The 22,211-nt window shown below is 34.6% G+C and overlaps 2 protein-coding genes and 1 non-coding gene across 4 annotated transcripts; all 3 read left to right on the top strand.

Moving 5' to 3' along the window:
* The first annotated feature begins 3,994 nt into the window (after positions 1-3,994).
* Positions 3,995-10,191, top strand: LOC110894827 (26S proteasome non-ATPase regulatory subunit 4 homolog). Of its 2 annotated transcripts, none has more exons than XM_022142058.2 (11): positions 3,995-4,143; positions 4,233-4,346; positions 6,148-6,253; positions 6,350-6,464; positions 6,551-6,760; positions 7,373-7,679; positions 9,316-9,439; positions 9,507-9,601; positions 9,699-9,767; positions 9,840-9,915; positions 10,003-10,191. In XM_022142058.2, exons 1-10 carry the CDS (start codon positions 4,132-4,134, stop codon positions 9,882-9,884), a joined length of 1,197 nt encoding a protein of 398 aa, XP_021997750.1. In that variant the 5' UTR covers positions 3,995-4,131; the 3' UTR covers positions 9,885-9,915; positions 10,003-10,191. The 2 variants fall into 2 exon arrangements, with proteins under 2 accessions (XP_021997750.1, XP_021997752.1); XM_022142060.2 differs by having other exon boundaries at positions 9,843-9,915; positions 10,003-10,184.
* Positions 10,192-13,563: 3,372 nt separating this feature from the next.
* On the top strand, positions 13,564-13,636 carry TRNAK-UUU. The gene has a single exon. It is a non-coding gene; the product is annotated as a tRNA-Lys (tRNA).
* Positions 13,637-14,096: 460 nt separating this feature from the next.
* On the top strand, positions 14,097-21,948 carry LOC110894826 (protein ENHANCED DISEASE RESISTANCE 2-like). The gene is made up of 18 exons (XM_035981264.1): positions 14,097-14,249; positions 14,948-15,022; positions 15,106-15,159; positions 15,245-15,348; positions 15,434-15,564; positions 15,635-15,681; positions 15,755-15,855; positions 15,933-16,028; positions 16,372-16,436; positions 16,503-16,574; positions 16,650-16,796; positions 16,875-17,161; positions 17,250-17,438; positions 17,520-17,621; positions 21,016-21,066; positions 21,145-21,288; positions 21,491-21,688; positions 21,775-21,948. Exons 1-18 carry the CDS (start codon positions 14,097-14,099, stop codon positions 21,877-21,879), a joined length of 2,121 nt encoding a protein of 706 aa, XP_035837157.1. The 3' UTR covers positions 21,880-21,948.
* The last annotated feature ends 263 nt before the right edge of the window (positions 21,949-22,211 follow it).

Raw genomic sequence — 22,211 nt, 5'->3', positions numbered from 1 at the left:
TTAAGTATACAAAATTATGTTTATTAAACTCGTGTAAAACACGAGGTTTTTAAGGCCGATATAATTTTTTATTATTTGGTAGATTTTTCAACCCGACTATACACGGATTTTTTTTAAAGATACGACGTTTTTAGTATTTAATATACAAAATTACATTTATTTAGGATATAACTTTTTGATTATTTGATATATAAAATTACATTTATTTAACCCGTACAATATATAAGGTTCATAAAGATATAAGTTTTTATTATTTAATATATAAAATTACATTTATTTAACCCGTGTAATACACGGGGTTCTAACCTAGTTACTCTATAAAGCATTTTCACGTTTTCTATAAATTCTTATCAAATTTTAAGATGACATATGAAGGTCAAGTTAAAATGTCTATTTTTTGTCATTTTCTTTCATTCATATCCCTCTTCTCTTGATAATGACATTTATGTCTAATAAATCTATACTATATATTAGATTAGTTATAAATAATAAAAAATAAGCTTATGGATAATAAACTCATTACATTCATAAAAAACATATATTCAAAAATACATTCTATTCTATTTGTGTATTTGGACTAAAGGACTAATCAGTGAACCAAAAATAATAAAAAAAAAATTAACATAAAATGTGTTTTGTAATTTTAGCGAAGTTAGTTAAAAATTTAGATGTAAATTGTCGACTCAGCTGCAACACGCGAGTTTCCCTCTAATAAAAAATGTTGCAGTATACTATATAATGTTTATCATAAGGGTTTCTCATGCGTTGCAACTGCGAAACGCAAGTGCTTTTATATATACACACATACAACGTGTATACGATCTTTTAACATTTTCAGATGTGAATTATGTTCTCGGCCTATATTGTCGACTCAACTACAACGTGCGAGTTCCCTATTATATACAAGGTATATGAAAGATTATTAACTAAGTGAATGTTAAAAGAACACAATATATGCAAAGTATATGAAAGATAATTAAGTGAAATAACCTGGAAGCTTAAATCGAAGAATGCCAAACCTACTGTAAAACAATATATTTGTCAACATATCACAAGATATAAGGGCCGTCTCCGAAAATCCGTAAAAAATTTATGACCCTGTGCGAATAGAAGAAAGCGGGCCCTTATAATATAAAGTCAATAACTCAGATTTAAAAAGAGAAGATAAATATATAATTGAATTAGTACATATGTATAAAGAGAAGATAAATATATAAGTGAATCAGTAAATATGTATATACTAGAAAACAAAAGAATAAATAAAAAAATGGCCGCAAAAATATAATTTCTTTTTAAAAAAAGTATGTATATGTATAAAGTTAGTGGGATCAAACCTGCACGTTGCACAAGGGGAAAACTTTGTATGTTTTTTTACCCTCGTTATAACAAACAAAATAAAAAATCCAAAAAAAAATTAATCATAATACGTGTTCGCTTTATTAGTTTTTGTAAAATAAAAAGAAAAAATCATTTAAAAAATTGTTTAGTTGTGTTTAATTTAAACTAGATTTATCACTCGCCGCAATGCGGCGGGGGCATAAAACCGTGCCGAATAGCACCAATACCACACCACCGCCAACAACAACCAATACTAAAGTTACGGTGTATTAATGTAAAGAAATTAGACTGCAACGTAAAACATAGAAAATAATAATTAAGTCGATTTAGGACCCCACATGTTGAAACAAACCTGTCAAACAGGGAAAAGATAGACGACGTATAAACATTGAACCACACACGCACGTTGAGTCGTGTTAATTCGCAAAATCTAATAAGAAGCGTAAAACGAAATGTTAAAACGTTGAACCACACACACGTTACGTCGTGTTAACTCGCAAAATTTAAAACGAAAAATCGGCGAAATATGAAAAGTGTGGGGACCAAAGTTGAAAGTACAAAAGTTGTACGGTTGAATTGTAAGAGATGAAAACTTTTTGTGTTATAAGTAGAAAAACAAATAGCTTTGGGTTAAAAATGAAACATCATTTTTTTTTTTTGAAAATCACCCTAAGCGAAAGTAAACACCTATATGCATAGAAACATTGTTTATTTATACTTTGTTAATTTGTTAATAATAAACAAAAGATTTCAGTTTCTAATTGAAAAAGAAAATCTAGATTTGAAACAGGGAGAAAACAAAAATACAGTAAGAAAACGAAAAAACAGTAAAAAAAAACAAAAAGAAAAACGAAAATATTAGGTGGGAAAGAAATGGGAAGAAAAAAGAAATAAAATTGAAAAAAGAAATAAAATAGACTGAAATGCGTTATGCAATAATCGAACTTGAGCAAATTGATACGACTCTTTTAAGTGGACCACATAGACCACCGGTGCAAGTTTCTAATTGTAACAAACTTGAAACATAATGTTTATAAACACACTAATTAAAAAAACAAGTTTGGTCTTTGAGCGGTGGCCCACCCCGCACCCCCTCCAGGCCAGCCCTGCAAGAGATATAGTAGTTGAAATATTAAGAACTCAAAGACTCTTAGCTAGCACCATATCACGGATATAACGAATGCTCTAGTTTTGGATGTTTCACGGTTTGTTGATGCAAACACCACATAAGTAGCAGCAAGGTTTTCACACCAATGAGTGTAGATTAGTGGATGAAACATAACTCGGACAAAAGAGACATAATCCAGTTCTGTCTTTGTACTAGACTTTGCAACAATACATTGCTTATTGGAACCCTAACTGATGTGGTGAAATTGCTTCTCCATTAGAGATTATTGGAACCCGATGTGGTGAAATTGCTTCTCCGTTAGAGAAAGATTGTTTTGATAATGAAAATAAAAGTTAAAACTTAAAAGTGTCAACTGGTATTGTGGTATACATGAGTGGTGAGTGATGTGTGTTCAAAATTTTGCAAGTATAATATTATGTGGTATTTATGTGTTAAAAATTGTTGTTAATATTTAAAAAAAGAAAAGAAAAACTAAAAGTCAATAGATTATTAAATTCTTATGTGCCATTAAAAAACCTCTTGATTAAATAACGACTAAACTGCAATTTGTGTTTCTGTGATTTAGTGGGGAGATCACTATTCATACCTCCCTTTTGTTTTTCATAATCTAAGTCCATGTGGGGTTTACCAACTTTTTTGCGTGCCTCCCGTTATCTCTTTGCTTAATGAATGTTAAACAACATATGAAATTACAATTTTACCACCAAGGACGCAAATTGCAATCGTGTTGATATGTAATCTCACCACCCAAACATTCACTACGTAAAAACTCTCATGCTTTTCATTTGCACTCAAAATCCCCCAAATCACTCGACAAATCTGGTTTTCTTCATCTTCAAATTGCAATCCACCTCTTGAAGAAAGCACATATGCAGATTAAACTCACAGTTTTTTCAACGATATCACGTTCAAAACGACGCTCAAACTTTTGTGATTCAACTCATTTGAAACACACTTCTTGAAGCAGACTCATTAGTCGATTAATCTCACGGGTTTTTTTTATATAATTTCGAGTTGTGATTCAATCGATTTGAAATCCACCGCTTGAAGTAGACATACATGTTGATTAATCTTGCAGTTTTTAACAAATTCAAGTTTTGATCAATCTATTTGAGATTCACCTTTTGAAGTACATGCATTTTTAGATTGAACCCTCAATTTTGAGAAAATTTTGAACAATTTCAGGTTAAAAATGACGCATCTGCTTCGAGTTGCCGAATCTGTTCTGTGGTTATAATTGCCTAATTGGTAGTTTGTACGTAATGATGTGTTTGTTGTTATTATGGTGTTTGAAATTTATTATACGGTTGCAATTTACCTTGGGTAAAGTTGTAATTTTAAGTGTTATTCAACATTCATTTAACAGAGAGAAAACGCGAGATGCAAAGAAAAAAATTGATTAACCACAGAGACTTTGATTGGATAATCGATCAATAATCCCCGGTCATCAAACCACAAAAACGCAAATTGCATTTTACTCTAAAAATAAAAATGAAAAATATAGTTTGTTTACTTTCACAAACCTAAGGGGCTTTTATGTGTTCAAGTGATCTAGCCATCAAATACCAAACAGTTATCGTCGTGAGCAAGAAAACCCCCCATTCATCTTCAAAACTCTGTAATCGCTCGTACGATTCACACCCGTTCTTCTTTAATCGTCAACAATGGTGCTCGAGGTACGTTTTTCAATCTTCTATCAATTCTCACTTATACATTTACCCCTAATATTCGAAATCTAGGGTTTAATGTTATTATCTGAAATCAGGCTACCATGATCTGCATCGACAATTCAGAATGGATGCGAAACGGTGATTATTCACCTACTAGGTTTCAGGCTCAAGCCGACGCTGTTAATCTGATTTGTGGCGCTAAAACTCAGGTAATTTGATAGGCATGTATATATTTATTCACGCAAGTTCTATATGGAGATGTAATTTTATTAATTGTGGAAAGTTTGAGTTGTAGTTTGCTTAATTGATGATTATAAGTTCAGTAGATTAGATTGTAGTAGAATGATTAGTGCAAAATTAGTTGGTTTTTTTCGGGGTGGGTCGTAAAATGAATAGTCTTTGTACGTGGCCGCTATTAGAGCACCGTTGACGATATGCATGAGACTATGGAGCATTGGAGGATTTGTTGAGTTGGTGTTTGTGACACTCTAGGCAAATCCCATAATTGGCTTTGGCCAGGAGAGTTTCTTGGTTCATAAGATATGTCCGCCTCAAATATCACCGGTGCGTTTTGTGCTTAATGATAGGGGATGAGAGAACTCCACTAGTTAAGCGTGCTCAAGTTGGGGTAGTACTAGGATGGGTAACATCCTGGGAAGTCTCCACTAGCCATAGTTGTTATTGTTAATGGCGAATAACGACAAATAGCGATAAGGTACCTATAATCCTATATGTTACATAGCGAATAGCGATAAATAGCGGGCGGCTATTTTATAAATAGCGATGCACTAGATTTTTTAAAAAAATTGATATGTATATTATATCAAAATACCTGGTATTGTTAGGATCGTTAGGATTGACCAAACACATGACACTGAACACACACACACACGAAAGCAATAAACGACACGAAAATTTAAAGTGGTTCGGTTCGGTCAGCTGACCTACCTCCACTGTGCTGCAACCATAGTTGTTAAAAGCCATCGCCTCTTGCGCCTAGGCCCATTTTTCAGGCGAGGCGAGGCAGTTGCGCCTTAAGTCGAGGAAATTGCGCTTTAATTCTCCAGGTGATGGTTCAGGTGCACATTCCGACAAGATTCCTAGATTCCGGAGAGTTTCCGGCCAAATTTTCTAAATTCCGGCAAGATTTTAGCCAGATCCGTACTTTTATCTAAGGAAAACTACTTTTCTACACTAATATACTAATATTTTAGAACTTTTAGTACTAATTAAATGATATAAAGTGTTACATAATAGATTTTGTTTATTTTATTTAAAGAATAGTATTCTTTTTCTAATACATAATATATTTTTAATTTTTTTCATTATGCGCTTTATTTTTCTCAGCCCTTGCTTTTTTTGCGCTTTGCGCCTAGGCCCCAGGCGAGGCCTATGTGCCTTGAGCACGCCTAGCGCCTTTAATAACTATGGCTGCAACTAGGGTTTCTTTATAGGTGCTCAAGATATTACAAGTACAATGATATCAATATATAGACTAATCTAGGGTTAGGAAACTTGATCCCCAAACCAATTCGCCCAACAGGTATATATGCTATTTTACATGTATATTTAACAAAAACCTAAAATCCAGCTATTTTATAGCTATTTATATTAAAAAAATTGTCGCTATTATCGCTATCTATCTATCCCTACAACCCTGATAGCGCCACTATTCCTATACGCTATGTAGCGCGCTATAGCGATCGCTACGATCACTATTGACAACTATGCCACTAGCGCAACCAAAAACAAACTCGTGAGCTCCTTGTGGGCACAACAGACAATATTGGTGGTAGGAGAGGCCGGATGTTACAGTGTTGTTAGGTGGCAGTAAACATGATGTGTTTTTTTGTTTAGTTAGTACGAGTAGTAGTCTTGGGCACTTTAAAGTTTAAAGGTGCACGTTGATGGTTCATGATGATGTGTTTAGTGTGGGTTCTATTGTATACATTATATATTTATGTATGCTAATATCGAAGTTGATATATTGTTGTTGGTTCTTTGTTACAGTCTAATCCGGAGAATACTGTGGGCGTATTGACAATGGCCGGCAAAGGTGTTCGTGTTCTTGTCACTCCTACTAGCGATCTTGGCAAGATCCTAGCTTGCATGCATGGTTAGCGTTTTTAATTGACTCTACATATCGAAAAGTTTTTAACGTGTCACTTCGTATAGATTATGAAGCGTTGAAATTTATTTTACGGTTACGCAGGTTTAGAAATAGGCGGTGAGATGAACTTGGCAGCCGGGATTCAAGTTGCTCAGTTGGCATTGAAGCATCGTCAAAACAAAAAGCAGCAACAGAGAATAATTGTGTTTGCTGGAGGGTATGTAGTTATGTACTCTTATATTATCTGAAGCTTCTAGTATAATTTGATTTGTTTGTTTTTATGATCTTTTTTTCGGCTTTCAGTCCTGTAAAATATGATAAGAAAGTATTGGAGATGATCGGGAAGAAGTTAAAAAAGAACAGTGTCGCTCTTGACGTTGTGAACTTTGGTGAAGAAGATGAATCGAAGACAGAAAAGCTCGAGGCTCTTGTTGCGGCTGTAAACAATAACGACAGCAGTCACATTGTTCATGTTCCAGCTGGAGCAAATGCACTCTCTGACGTCCTTTTGAGGTTCATACTGTTTGTTTATGGGCTCGTTTATATTAAACTAGTAACTTTAACTGTCGTGCGTTGCGGCGTTAAAGCGTATAATAACTCGAATTACCGTAGGCTGAAAACGTATTATATTTGACCAGACTTCTTTCCGAACAAAATTTACGTCAAAAAGTAGACGAACTAAAAACGTACATAAAAATAAGCATGAAAATGTATTATATTTAACCCGCCTCGTTTTCCAAAAAAATACGTACGTGCATAAAAATAAGCATAAGAAAGTATGATATTCGACCTGACTCGTCTCCAAATTTTTTCTACATTAAAACATAAGCCAACTTGGAATTATATTGACACATACATAAAGTAAGCACGCAAGAAAATAGTGTAGTTTTTAAGTCAAAGAATGAAAGTACAGGGGGTAGGTAAACTTGAAACTTTAGAAACTCAAGGGGGGTCAAAACGACATATTATAAAGCTTTTAGAAAGTGAAGGGGGGTGTAAGTGTCAATATTGAAAGTTGAGGGTAAAAAAAAGTGTGGATGCTATTTAATATTCATAAATCCACACCTCTTAATATATATATATAATGCTATTGTTGTGGCTGATTTTTTTATTGTTTGCTGTTAGTACTCCTATCTTTACTGGTGATGGAGAAGGTGGAAGTGGTTTTGCAGCGGCGGCTGCAGCGGCTGCAGCTGGCGGTGTATCCGGTTTTGATTTTGGTGTTGACCCGAATCTGGATCCTGAACTTGCACTTGCGCTTCGGGTTTCAATGGAGGAAGAGAGAGCGAGGCAAGAAGCGGCTGCGAAAAAGGCTGCGGACGATTCTTCAAAGCAAGGGAAAGAAGGGGAGTCGACTTCACAAGATGCAACTATGTCGGAAAATGTCGGGACTTCGGTTTCTGAATCTGAGAATAAAAAGGATGATTTAATGGTGAGTTTCATTTTACTTTTACATCTTCAGTTTCTTTTTTGATGCACTGAATTATCATGCGCTCTTTTTTCTCTTTTATTAGCCATCTTGCATGCATCCTTTTTTCGCCTGTATATGCCTCTATTTCCTTGTACAACTTTTTTGTAATCTGTGATGCGGTTAGTTGTCAAAATATTCATGTTATATTTGTAAATTGATAACTATTCTTCCAAAGGAATTTTTACACTATGCGGTTAATGTGGTAAAGAAACCGGATACTGGTCAAGGACCGACATTTGGAATATAGGTTATCGCAGTGGGATATCGGTAATTTTAATTTCATGCAGAATTTATATATATAGCAATTTAACACTAACAATTCAGTACACTCTCCTACCATTAACAAATTAACCTTTTGCAACTTGCAAAACACTAACAATTGTAGCACGTAGGAACTGGTTAAGACTTAAAACACTAATAGCAGCAATAAGAAGAAAGACGAATGGTAGAACTAAGAACGGTACTGATATCGGGAACATAGTTATCGATAGCGGCCATAGCGACCGCTATTGCGAGTAGCGTGGCGAGGCGAGACATGGTCGCTATATGGTGTATAGCGCTGAATAGCATGAAAATAGCGGTCGGAAACCTGCAATTTCTGCCGGAAACCTGCTGGAAACTTGCTGGAAACTATGAAGAAGGAGAGAAGAGCGGCTGCATTTTTGTTTTTGTTGCTCCGGCCAGAAACCTGCAATTTCTGCCGGAAACTTGCTGGAAGCTATGAAGAAGAAGAAGAAGAAGAGAAGAGCGGCTGCCTTTTCTGTTTTTGTTGCGGCTGAGCCTTTCTAGGGTTAATTAAGTTTGTGGATTTTAACATTTAACCCCTTTATTTTTCAATAGGTTACATTTAGTCATTAAAACTTGTAAAATTTACATAAAAAGTGTAAAATTAGTTGTGTATTTTAACATTATTTGGTCCTTAAACTTATAAATTTATACATAAAAGGTATAAAACTAACGTTATATATATAAAAAAAGTTATGTAGATAGCTATTTTTTATTTCTTAAATTTTTAACTACCTTATCGCTAAACACGAAATAGCGGGCGCCATTTCATCGCTATCGCTACGTAGCATATAGGTACGTTGTCGCTATTCGCTATCGATAACTATGATCGGGAAAATCGGTGATGATATCGGTACCGATATTCAGACCAATATTTTACATGGGGACCTATGACCGATATATCACCGATATTAACTGCATAGTTTGTACGTTCACCAAGCATACAGTCGTTCCAATATTCACCAGGTGTGGTTTCACTTGCCGTTTGTGTCCAACTTCAATTTGTTTATGAATCTGTTCTTTATAAAAATCCTTTAGTATGCCTAGTATACCTGACAATCACACTGGCTTCTTCTTTTGAGAAAGAAGATTGTTTAGAGCCAATTGCACAAGATGTCATCTATATTCATTCGTTTTCTTTGTATATTAAGAAAGAAGATTGTTTAGAGCCGATGGCACAAGATGTCATCTATAAAAAAGACCGACAATGCAACCAATTAGAAATTCTGTAACACTTATGACTTGTGCTCAATGGTTATTTAGGCAGTGTACCCTTAATTACCACAATATCTTTCTTGTATGTTCCTACCAGGATGACGAGAATGCGCTGCTACAGCAGGCTCTTGCCATGTCAATGGATGACCCTTCTGCCACCGTTACAACAAGGGACACTGATATGTCAGAGGCGGCTGCCGATGATCAAGACTTGGCTCTCGGTAAGTTACCGCTCGCGTGTTGAAAATTGGGATCTTTTTGTGTTGTTTATTTTGTATTTTTCGGCAGCTCTACAATATTCTATGCAAGAAGGTGCAAAAGATCAATCGGATATGGGCAAACTGTTGGCAGATCAATCATTCGTGTCATCAATTCTTACTTCCGTACGTCTCTTTCATCTTCATTTTACTTTATTTAAAACGAATCACGATATAATCAATCTTTCTAGAATTTCATTCCTGTCAATTGTTTGTTTTTCAGCTCCCTGGAGTTGACCCGAATGATCCATCGGTCAAAGATTTGCTTGCGTCTATGCAAAATCAGCCTGAGGTCAGCTTAGTATTCTTATCTTTTCCCAAGAAGGATAGTTTTTGAGTTTTTTCTTTTCATCAATCTGATCAGAAGAAAGATGATGATGAGAAAGCGCCGAAAGAAGATGACAAGTGATCTATCTTTTCTTTAATCAGTATAATCCCGGGTATGTGTAACTGTCGATCACAACACGCGAGCTTGTGGATCGTTTTTAGTCAACCCATGATGATGAGTTGACTTTTTTCTTGTGCAGGTGACTGCATTTGGTGGAGGATAATGGGATAGATTACAATGTATGAAATACTATTCCTGTTACCATGGATTTGTTTTACTTTTGGTGTTTGTTTAATTATGCTACTTGGAAAGTCAAATTCTCGTTTGTATGTTTTAAACTGCCTCCCCTCGTTTAATTCAAATCGTTGGCCTTCTTTTTTCTATTTAATGGGCTATGTTTAAATTGAGATTAGGAAATTTAGTTTAATTACTGTAAAAATGTTAAAATCGTCTCTGAGGTTTGGTCACTTTAGACCAAAAAATGAAACATTTGCTCGTATTGATAATCTTACCAAAAATTTCTGAATTTCTTTTTTGTAGTGTAAGATATTAGATTTTGTTTATAAGAGTCTGGCCCCATTGATTTAGATTTTGAGAGTGATCCTCACTGGTTTTTCGTTCAAGCTCCGCCATTGTATACAAACACCATACACTATTTATTTTCTATTATTTTCTCTTCTTCACCTCCATCACCACCACCTATGTTGCTGCCACAACCACCCTGTCGATTTTGGCACTCGCACCTTTTCTCCCCTCGTCGACCCATCGTAGCAAATATAAGTACCACTCATCTCTCCAGTCATACAAAACATCATAAATTTATTATTATTATTATATTTTGTTTAAAGGTAAATAAAAAAATTAAAAGAAAACAAGTACATAAATGTTTATACAGGGTTAGGTTTATTAGTGAACAACATGCTTGATTGTGAACACTAGTGAACTAATCCTAGCTCTTGATTATCAATACACAAGTGTAAATCAATGGTCAGGATTTGATAATGAAAATACACTAGTGTGTTTTACGATTTGATGATGTAAATCAATGGTTAGGATTTGTTCATTCAGTTCACAAATACACTAATTATAATTATTTTTATTGTTTTTTACTTAAAGATAAATATAGAATTTATAAAACTAAAAAACAAAAGAATAAATGGGAAAGTGCCAAAATCGTACCTGAGGTTTAAGAATTGTCAAAATCATCCATGGGAGTTGACGATATGTTTTAACGGAATTGGTGATTTGGATGGGAATGACAACAAAAATGGAACCTCGGGGTCCAGTTACAAAAAGTTTCATTTTTGGACTAAAGTGACAAAAGTGAACAAACCTCAGGGACGATTTTGGCATTTTACTCATTACTAAATTATAGTTTTTTTTATTATTATTTTTTTTAATTTTGGTTAAAGGCATCTAAATTTTTCATATAACTGTGGAATGGTGATAGGGATATAACTAAATTGTAGAGAAAGAAGCTAAGAGATAGGGAATAATCTTGACTCAAATTCTGCTTATTCTCATTCCATACGTAACATCCACATAAATAGATAAAAAACTTACATAAGACACCCCCCCCCCCCCACTAAGCCAAAATAGCATCCTAATCCCTTGACAATAGAAAATAAAAATAAGACACGTAACAATACTCCCCCCTTAACCTACTTTTTGCCCTCAAAAAGTATTTCAAGAAACCTTGTCTTCATCCTCTTCCGTTGCTTGTTTTTCATCATCTACCACTTCAAGTATGTAGAGTTGTTTTTTCTTACACTTGTGCCTCGGAACGAACCTTTCGGTACACCAGAAACATTCCCCCTTTGCCCTTTTTTTGCTCAAGTTCATCACTCGTCAAACGCCTCGATCTAAGGATTCCTGGTGTAGAACTTGATGGCTCGGTTGTTGGACTTGGCAGCAAGGGTAGTTTTGAACCATTAACGGGAGGTGTTATTTTGACATCTTCGGGTTGCAGCCCATCCTCCACAGCGTTGAAACGCTTCATCAAGCATGTGTTGTTCATAGTTTGAATTCTTGCTAACCCATACGCCTCACGTAGTGTTTGAGGCTTGAACATCTTTACCGGCCCTTTTATTTCCGGCTTCAAACCCTTCAAATATAGGCTAACGACATAAAGTTCGCTAACGGTAACCTTGTTAAGCAAACGATCGAAACCTGAATTATATTCTTGTAGACCCTTGGCGTCATCAGTAAGTTGAACGAGAGAAGCAATCTCTTTCATAGGGTCTTCAAACATTGCATCAGAAAAACGGGCAGAGATCGAACGAACATAGTCCGCCCATGGGACCTCGGCGGCATTACGGGTCTTCAAGTAGGCACGGTGCCATTGGAGGGCATCACCTTCCAAGTGAACCGCAGCACAACGTAATTTTGAGTCATCAGGAGTGTCATCCATCGAAAAAAAATGTTCGCAGCGATAGACCCACCCCTCAACATCGTCCCTTGAAAATTTAGGGAAGTCGATCTTACCGATACGGAATGGTTTGGATGTCGTGAATCACCATCTGGGCCGGAGAAGGACCCGAAGGAACTACCCGACGACTGCACGGCTTTATCACGCACCGCCTTCAAAATCTCTTCCTGCTGCTTCGAAGATTGTTCCTGTTGCTTCATCAGGGCCGCTAACGCAGTTTGGATGTCGCTGATTGCCTTACCATGGGACTTGAGGGTGTTGTCGATTTCATTATTGCGGGTGTTAGTCATGGCGGCGGCAAGGAATTCCGATGAGGAATCGACTGGAGCTCTGATACCCTTGATAGGGATATAACTAAATTGTAGAGAAAGAAGCTAAGAGATAGGGAATAATCTTGACTCAAATTCTGCTTATTCTCATTCGATAGGTAACATCCACATAAATAGATAAAAAACTTACATAAGACACCCCCACTAAACCAAAATAGCATCCTAATCCCTTGACAATAGAAAATAAAAATAAGACACGTAACAAATGGTTTCAAATGTTTAATTTTTTCCTCGGAGGCCAGTAGTAGAAAAGCAAAAAAAAAAAACATTGTGGTTGCTCAAAGTTTTCTTATACGTTCTTTATCAAATTGCGGAAAAGAATGGTGTCGGCCACCTTTGATGTACCCAGCCATTGTCCACGACGATGGTTAAACGTAACTACTAGTAAGATTTTGCTAAACCATACTTTCATAAACAAGCACGCTAGGTTGTCGCACAAGAAGTTTAAGAAAGAGTGGCATATGTTTAAGAATATTCTAGGGGTGTAAACAAGCCCAAAGGCTCGAGAGCTATTTGTGATTGACTCAGTTAAAAGCTCAAACGAGCCGAGCCTTAGCGAGGCCGAGCTTGAGCCTGAAATACAAAGCTCGTTTAGGCTCGCGAGCCTAAACGAGCCGAAACAAAATTTTAGTTTTTTATATGTAATATAATAATAATGATGACAACATTGGTGAGCCGAGCTCGAGCCGAGTTTTGGCTCGCTTAAACGATGTTGAAGCGAGTTCGAACCGAGCTTTTAGCTCGTTTGAGCTTGCAAAACTATAAAATTATAAGAGTTGAAAAACTTGAAAAAACAAAACACAAAACCGGTCTGATTTACAATCAATTAAATCGTTACCACCAACATTTTAACCTACAAACCATCAAAATTAAACTTTGAACACATCTAAGACTACATAACATAAGCATAATGCTGCATAAATGACTTTTCTTACAGTCGAAGGTGACAGAATGTTATTCTTGAAATGTTTTATAAAATCCTTTGTCTATAAAGAGACAAAAAGCCGTTCTAGCTCAGTTGGTAGAGCGCGTGGCTTTTAACCACGTGGTCGTGGGTTCGAGTCCCACGGATGGCGTAATATTTTTCTTTTTCATTTAAAACCTCTTTTCCTGAAAATTGTTATATCTAATTTAATTATTTATACATCCTCATCGTCAAACCATCAGCAACTGTGGTGACTAGACAGTTATTTAGCATCCCGATATTTTTGTTATAAATACTCATCAACGGTTATTGTCCTCATATATATATGCACCTATACACACATACGTAATGTACGATTGGATAGTATATCAATAATAAGAGGGAACATATTCAAAATAGATTTTTTTTTTGTCAATTTGCTGGAACCTCTAACAACTGGTTTTGATCCGTTGTTTGAGTTTTTCATTTCTCTGATTCCCGTTTGTGGAATCAGAGGATCATCATAATAATAATATTAGTAATCATTCGATTCAAGTGGTTTGCATGCAAATTATAATAGTTTTAGGCGTTAGTTATATATAGGCATTAAGATTAAAATGGAAACTAGACAAATGGATATGGAAAAATCTCATGGAAGAATGGAGGGATGGTTGTATCTCATACGATCTAACCGCTTCGGCTTACAATACGCTCGAAAACGGTATTTTATTCTTGAACAAAGTTGCCTCAAGAGCTTTAAATCACAACCCTCATCAGTTTCAGAGGTTTGTTAATTCTTTCAGTTGTTTTTTTTTTTGGTCACAATTGGAAAGTTTTGCATCATATATTATTGCTTTTGATATTTTTTTTATTTGCATTTGGGACCAAAATTTGTTTGTAACTGTATAATAACTTGGTGTTTTATCTTGATTTCAATGCATTCATATAGAAAATTTAAGAACTCAAAATGCTAAGATTCACTAAACATTAATTTCTTTTGTTTTTCTTGAAATGTGTTAGATGATGTGATATGTTTTTTCTCCTTTTGCTGATATCCGCCTTTTGGATGATGTGTATGTTTTTTTCTCTTTTTGTCGGGTCACAATGCAAGTTACAACCGCAAGAAACCTGTTAGAGGGCCCATGGGCTTGAAGCTTCATGGGCACCCTGACGCTCAACTCAGTCGAGCCCCCCTTGTAAAATCATATGTATGTAATAATTATATGTAAAAAGAGGGAGACTTTAGAGAAAGAGAGAACAACCTTCTTATTGTTTTGGACTTGTGGGTGAGTCTACTATTTATAGAAGGCTATTGGGCTTTAACCGTAACAGGCCAGACTTGACTTGGGCTTACTAAATTTGGGCCTGACATGTTGGCTTTGGTCCAATTATGAGGATATCTCATCAAAATGCATGACAAAGTTATAAGGAAGAAGATTAACTTGTTAATAACTTATTATACAAAGCTCTGAATTGTCTTCAGGAGCCGCTAAGAAGCGCGGTCATAGATTCTTGCATTCGAGTTACAGACAATGGAAGAGAGAGCTTCAGTAGAAAAGTATGATCCTACGCGTTTAACGTTTTCTTTTGTTATTAATCATATTTGCAATTGTTTTTTATGTTATTGTTTACAATAAGCAGGTGTTCTTCATTTTCTCCCTTTATAATGCTTCAAATCACAATGATTGTCTTAAGGTACACGAATATTCTTGCAAAGAGTTTTATCCGATTTTGAACTCTTTTTGTGTCATGATCATATCTTAAGATTTTGATTTCACAGTTGGGAGCAAGCAACCCCGAAGAAGCTGCAAGGTGGATACATTCTTTGCAGGACGTTGCGGTGGAAGCAGGATCAGGATCGAATTCAAAACGAAGATGGCAGCCGTATAGGTAGCCAAGGTGGATAATATGTTATAAGTAAATGTTTCGTAATTTGAATCTAATTAAAATAAAAGAATTTGTTTGACAGATTAAATGACTCAAAGAGTGTTACTCGCAAACATTCTGTGGATTGGACATCATCTGCAAACATGCATGTCGATGCTATGACATCTGATGTGATTGCACCTTCGCAATGGAAGATTTTCGGTTGCAAAAATGGTATAAACGATTCATCAAATGTCTAAAATATCCTTCGCTACTCGCGAATTTAATGACATTTTTCTTGCAGGGTTGAGGCTATTCAAAGAAGCGAAAGATTGTAGTTCAAGTGAACGGGTACCGGTACATTTTACACTTTTATTGCTTGCTAAAACATAGTTTTTTGAACTTTTTAAGTTGCCGTTAACAGACTTCGAGTGATTATCCGGCTATAATGGCAGTCGGTGTAATTGAGGGGACTTGTGAGGCTGTTTTCAGAACTTTCATGTCACTTGGCCTCTCTAGATCCGAGTAAGATACACAAGAATCTTTATCATTTGTTATTATTGAACGGTATTTTAGTCATTTAACAAATAGTCGAAATGCAGATGGGATTTCTGTTTTCATAATGGCAGCGTCGTTGAGCACCTTGATGGTCATACCGACATCATACACATTCAGCTATGTCGGGACTGGCTACCATGGTACATATTGTATTTCCAGAAGAGATATTGAACATAAACAGATGTTCTTTTTAATATAAAAGTGGTTACGTATTGAACATCCCTATATACATGCAAGGGCGGATCTAGCTTAAACGCAGGGCTAGCATGCAGTCATGCACTACCCCTCAACTTTGTTGGCGAAGTGTAAAATTATTGTAAAAAAACCGCTTTATGTATTTGGATACTTCTTAGCAAATACTAGGATACCCCTAAGTCCAATTTTTTTTTTAAGCTACCCCTGAACTTTTTTTCTAGATCCGCCACTGAATTACATGCATCCATACATATGTACGTAGATACCTTGCTGACTCATTGTTATTAGGGGAATGAGTCGAAGAGATTTAGTTTTGAGACGATACTGGAGAAGGGAAGATGATGGGACTTATGGTAAATCTTGATCTAAATTTCGCCATTTTCTCAATTTAATCTGAACTGTTTTTTTTTTTCCTTTAGTAATACTATGCCATTCTGTGATCCATAGCAAGTGTCCGCCGCAACAGGGATATGTTCGAGCTTGTCTTCTAAGTAATGCATGATTTTAATTAACACAAGTTTTTATTCGTCATCATAATGTGTTTTACAATTATTATTATTTTTCAGGTGGCGGTTTTGTGATGAGTCCTTTGAACGAAGGAAAAGAATGCGTGGTGAAACACATGCTTTCGATTGATTGGAAGTTATGGAGAACATATTTACCAAAAACACCCGCTCGATCCATGACTATTCGTATGTTGGGCCGAGTTTCAGGTAGTAAAAATATTGTAAAATCATCAACATTCAACTAAAAATGTAAAAAAAATTACATGTTCTTTTTGTGTTATTCAGCACTGAAAGAACTATTTAAAGCAAAAGGGGGAGACCAATTTCCTTCCGAATTTTTAACCGGAGAAGTTGAATCCATTCAAACAAGTGAAGAACAAATCAAACAAGAAGGCGATTTCACGCAAGCGGAAGAAGATAAAATGGAAGACGCGAATGATGCACCCGTTTCTACTTCATCCAGTCTCATTGGATTAAACGACAACTCTGATGAATTCTACGACTTCCCAGAACCTTCCGAAGAGAAACGAGATACAAACTCACAAGACGAACAACCACAACAAACTCCTGTGGTATTCCTTCTTAAGTTCATATAATATTCAATAAACTGTATATTTCTTTAGCTTTTAAGAATTTAAATTGTTTTTTTTTTTTCTGCAGCCTGCATTATCAACAGCTGCTAACTTTGTGAAAAAGTTGCATGATCTTACATATCAAAAGAAGGATCAACTTTGTTATGGGTCAACTTTGCCAAAAGATTCGACGTGTAACATGCCTTGCACTTGGGCAGCTTCTGATCCTTCTTTATTCCTTATTCGAGGATCAAATTATCTCGAAGATAATCAAAAGGTTACCTTATTTTTCTGTTTTTAAACGAATAATGTGTATGTCGCGTGTGATTATGAATTTACGACAGTGTAAATGTTACAGAACAAGGCGAAAGGAACCATGATGGAAATGGTTGGTGCTGACTGGTTACAATCTGATACGCGGGAAGATGATCTTGCAAGCCGTCCAGGTGGCATTGTTCAGGTATAATCGCGGAATCCATGTACGAACTAAACGAAAAAACAAACCTAGTATGAATGAAGCTAAGCTGTAATATATAAATATGTATAAAACAACTAAAAATGAAATAAAATGTAATAAATAGAAGAAAAATTGGTAACGCGGTACCTATGACGTGATGTTGCGACCCGACATGCCAGAGATTACCAACCTGCAATAACCACCATTACCGACGCTTGCAGTTGTGGTCGGCAGTGCCATCCCCAAGAATGATAAAAAAACTTTTGAGCCTCATGCGAAATGATTAAATCCCCCCCCCCCCCCCTCTATAGTATAAAGTTATCGATAATATATCCAAAAATCACAATACGACCATGATTCGTTAATCGTTATAAAATAAATTAAACAAATCTGATTTGGGCAATTATAAGGTTTCTGGGCCTTTGGCATTGGGGCCCAAATCTGATTCGGGAAGTTATATGGTTTTCTTTTGGGCTATCCAGTTTCAAATCTGATTTGGGTAAAAAGGTTTAAAACTTGGGCTTTTTTGTGTTTATAAATGTAAATATATAGGTTTCTCTTTATATATATCTATACTATATAATAAAAGAAACCTGATTTGGGACACATGTCATTCAATGAGAGCATCAATAATTTATTGATAAATTTTAAATTTTAAATTAAAAAGATTTAAATATTATATTAGAGTTTTATTTTGATTGTAAATCTAAAGTCTAAAATATATTTTAAATCTAATCTATAATTTATAGATTTAATTTTGATTTGAAATTATTAAAAAACCCATAACGGCAAGAATAAAGAATAGTTAAACCTGTAGCTATATTTTCTTCGAGATGATGTATTAATCCCAACTTCTAACTACTCCATTTTGACGTTAACATATATAAAATCATTCAAAGATGCTTTTAATTTGATAACTGCGAGAATAATTAAAGTATTCTATTTTACACTAAGGTAAATAAAAATTTAATAATTTATTAAACAATATTATAAGATAAGATACGATCGAAACTAAATAATTATCTAATTAAACTAAGAAATATAATACCAAGAAGAAAAATAAAATAAGTGCACAAAAGAAACTTAGACTCATATGATACGTGACTAATTCAAAAATGCTTTTAATTTACTTAGGTATGCCGTATAGATAAATAGATAGATGTAACGAATAAAACTTACTATTATGGAATCGGATTTTATACTCTCTAAATCTTATTATATCCGTTAAGCATACATTAAAGTTGACATGGTTCTCGAATTCCTGAGCTCTCTGGTAAAAAATTATTCTGTAATGAACGTATCTATATCTATACTATATAATAAAAGAAACCTAATTTGGGACATATGTCGTTCAATGAGGGCATCAATAATTTATTGATAAATTTTAAGTTTTAAATTAAAAAGATTTAAATATTATATTAGAATTTTATTTTGATTGTAAATCTAAAGTCTAAAGTGTGTTTTAAATCTAATCTATAATTTATGGATTTAATTTTGATTTGAAATTATTAAACAAAAACCCATAAAATTAGTAACCATTTAATCAATTTCGTAAGTTTTACTTTCCCTTCTAGAATCAAATTAGATTTTTGTGATAATTAAAGTTTTGTCAAGAATATAAAAAATCATTATTTAATATTCAATATATTACATCAAATGTTTAGAATTAAACTCCACTTCATTCTAAATACTAGGTATGTTTTTTTACTTTTCATATGCTATGCATATTATCTGTGTCACATAAAAAACATCATGTTTTTTTAGATAAGTTTACCATGTCAAATAAGTAATATGCATATTATCTATGTCACATAGAAAACATCATGTATTTTTAGATAAGTTAGATATATGTGTTTTAAAACAAGGTAAACTGTTAACATACATATTTTTTCCTATTGTAACCAAGATGTAGAGGTCTGTGAAAAGTATCTTCACATTCAGAATGTCATAACTTTTTTTTAATTTAGATTTACTTAGTTGTCGTTAGTGGCGAAGCTTGAAAAAATTTCCACCGGGGGGTCGCAATTCACCGAACCTAAAAATTCTATATAAGTAAAAAAATTATAAAACCGGGGGGGTCAAAAACGTATAAACCTGAAAAATTTTACACGAAACGTACATACATAACACAATTGAGCGAAAAGTTCGGAAGGTCGGGCGCCTCTCCCGGCCCCTTGAAAGCTATGCCCTTGGTTGTCGTATGGTGTTTCATGTCTTTATTTTTATTTATTTACTTCATGTAAAGTATTACACTATACATAATATTTTCTCAACTATAGTTAATTGGTTTTATTGATTCCATTCTTGTCTATTCATTTACATTACTTTTATCTGTCTAGAAGTCTCTTTTCAGACCTTTCAAATGGTATAAGACATATTACATTATCAATAGTTTTTATTGGTTTCCTTACTAATTGTGATAAAAGTAATTATTTCGTATATTTCATATTGGTTTATAGCTTTGAATATGAGCATACTTATATTAATGTTAATGATAGCCAAAGTGAGGAAACTATATTTGGATGGTAGAAAATATAATATTATGCCAACATTAACCCGTCAGAATAATCTATTATCAGATAAAATCAGACACGTTACCTTTGAACAAGAAAATGTCACAATAAATATTAGTAATGGTACAAAATTTTAAGTTCCTATGACGAATACTAAAACAAATAACAGATCATATTATTATGAATGGCTATACAAACTTCAATATTTATTTCGTATCTGATCTGCATATTACTCTATATTATATATACTTAGATCATATTATGAACATATTTTTTTACATTATAATTATGATTCACCCCGTGTATTACACGGGGCAATAACCTAGTATATATATATAGTGAAAGTGTATCGTACATTTTGCCTTAACGTACGAGCGTACACAATGTCAAATTCGCACGTTATAACAAAAAGTCGCATGTTGTAAAAACAAAAGTTCGCATGTTAAATAAAAATCGCATGTTATAAAAAACAACAAAAATCACATGTTCGAAAAACGAAACTCGCATGTTATAAACCAATTTTCGCATGTTGATACTGAATCTCGTACGCTATTTGTACAATAATTGACCTCTATATATATATATATAATAAAAAATTTCAAAAAACATCGGTCCCCTGAAAATTTGGGCCTCGTACCATTGCCCGATTTGCACAGGCCCAAAACCAGCCCTGGCGGTCGGCAACGTATTTGGTTTTTGTGAAAAGATTAACAAGTTTATTCGGTGGGCACCGAGTCTGTCCGTTTCTAAAAGAACCATAATACGTATTTTTTTTAAAGAAAGTAACTAACAGAAATTATAAAAAAAAAAATAAAACAATTAGGTTCCATTAACCCCAAAGATAAAGAACGCTTAATATTAGGCTGTTATTTTTTTTTTTTCAGAAATATGCAGCACAAGGCGGACCTGAGTTTTTCGTTGTGATCAACATACAGGTTTGAGTTTGTGTTTTTATTGATGTTGACTAAACTATTGGAGATTTCTAACTAAACTAATAATGGTGGTTGGGTTAGGTTCCGGGTTCCACTGCATCTAATCTTGTTCTTTATTACATGACGAGAACTCCTTTGAAAGAATCTCCTTCACTAGAACGGTTTGTCAACGGTGACGATGCTTTTAGAAACTCAAGATTTAAGCTCATACCATACATATCTAAGGTAACTTAATGGTTCACACTATTTGTTCCGCGAGCAGATGTTTGAATGATTCAGACATTTGTTTTCTGAATGGTTAAGCATTATACATGATTCAGACCTCTTACTAGTTCAACATTTACTCATTCAGAAGTTGCCAAAGAACCCCTCAGTCTTTTTAAATAACGTGAATACATAATTAGTGTCTGGTGGTTATGTCTTCCAGGGATCATGGTTGGTAAAGCAAAGTGTTGGAAAGAAAGCGTGTTTGGTTGGTCAAGCACTTGAAGTCAATTACTCTCGTGGAGAGAACTACTTGGAGCTTGACATTGATGTGGGTTCATCCACTGTGGCACGAGGTGTGGTCAATCTTGTTCTTGGTTACTTGAACAATTTGATTGTAGAGATGGCCTTCTTGATACAAGTAAGCTTCATGTTCTTGTACTATACGATGCGAATACTTATACTTTTGACGCGTGTAAACCCTTCATTCACTTGCAACTTTTTCAGGCTAACACACAAGACGAACTACCCGAGTCCCTTCTTGGTACATGTCGGTTGAATCACATGGATACCGCCAAGTCCGTCCCTGTTGATTCTATAAACAACACTTAAGTTATACTACAAGATCAAATGAAAGTATAAACAATGCGTCTTCCATGTAAAGTTGTTTTTTTGTTATGGCTTGTGGACATAAATAGTATAAATTAAAAAAAAAACATTTTTTAGAAAAAAAACATTCTTTTTGGATTTTTTTTTTCTAATGATTTTTTAATCTTGAGGTATCCAAAGGTTCTTTTGACCGGGACAACTCGTTTTTGGTACAAACGAGGGGTCGTTGCCCACAAGCTAAAATCAATGGTTCTTTTGATTTTTTAATCGAGCGGGTTGGATATGGAACCGGATCCCTAACTGTTTCAGTTGGCATGGATTGGGCCAATAAGTTT

This window comes from Helianthus annuus, chromosome 12 (assembly GCF_002127325.2).
Source record: "Helianthus annuus cultivar XRQ/B chromosome 12, HanXRQr2.0-SUNRISE, whole genome shotgun sequence".
NCBI lineage: Eukaryota > Viridiplantae > Streptophyta > Magnoliopsida > Asterales > Asteraceae > Helianthus > Helianthus annuus.
Note: the sequence above shows the minus strand (reverse complement) of the source record. Positions and strands in the feature narration are given on the sequence as shown.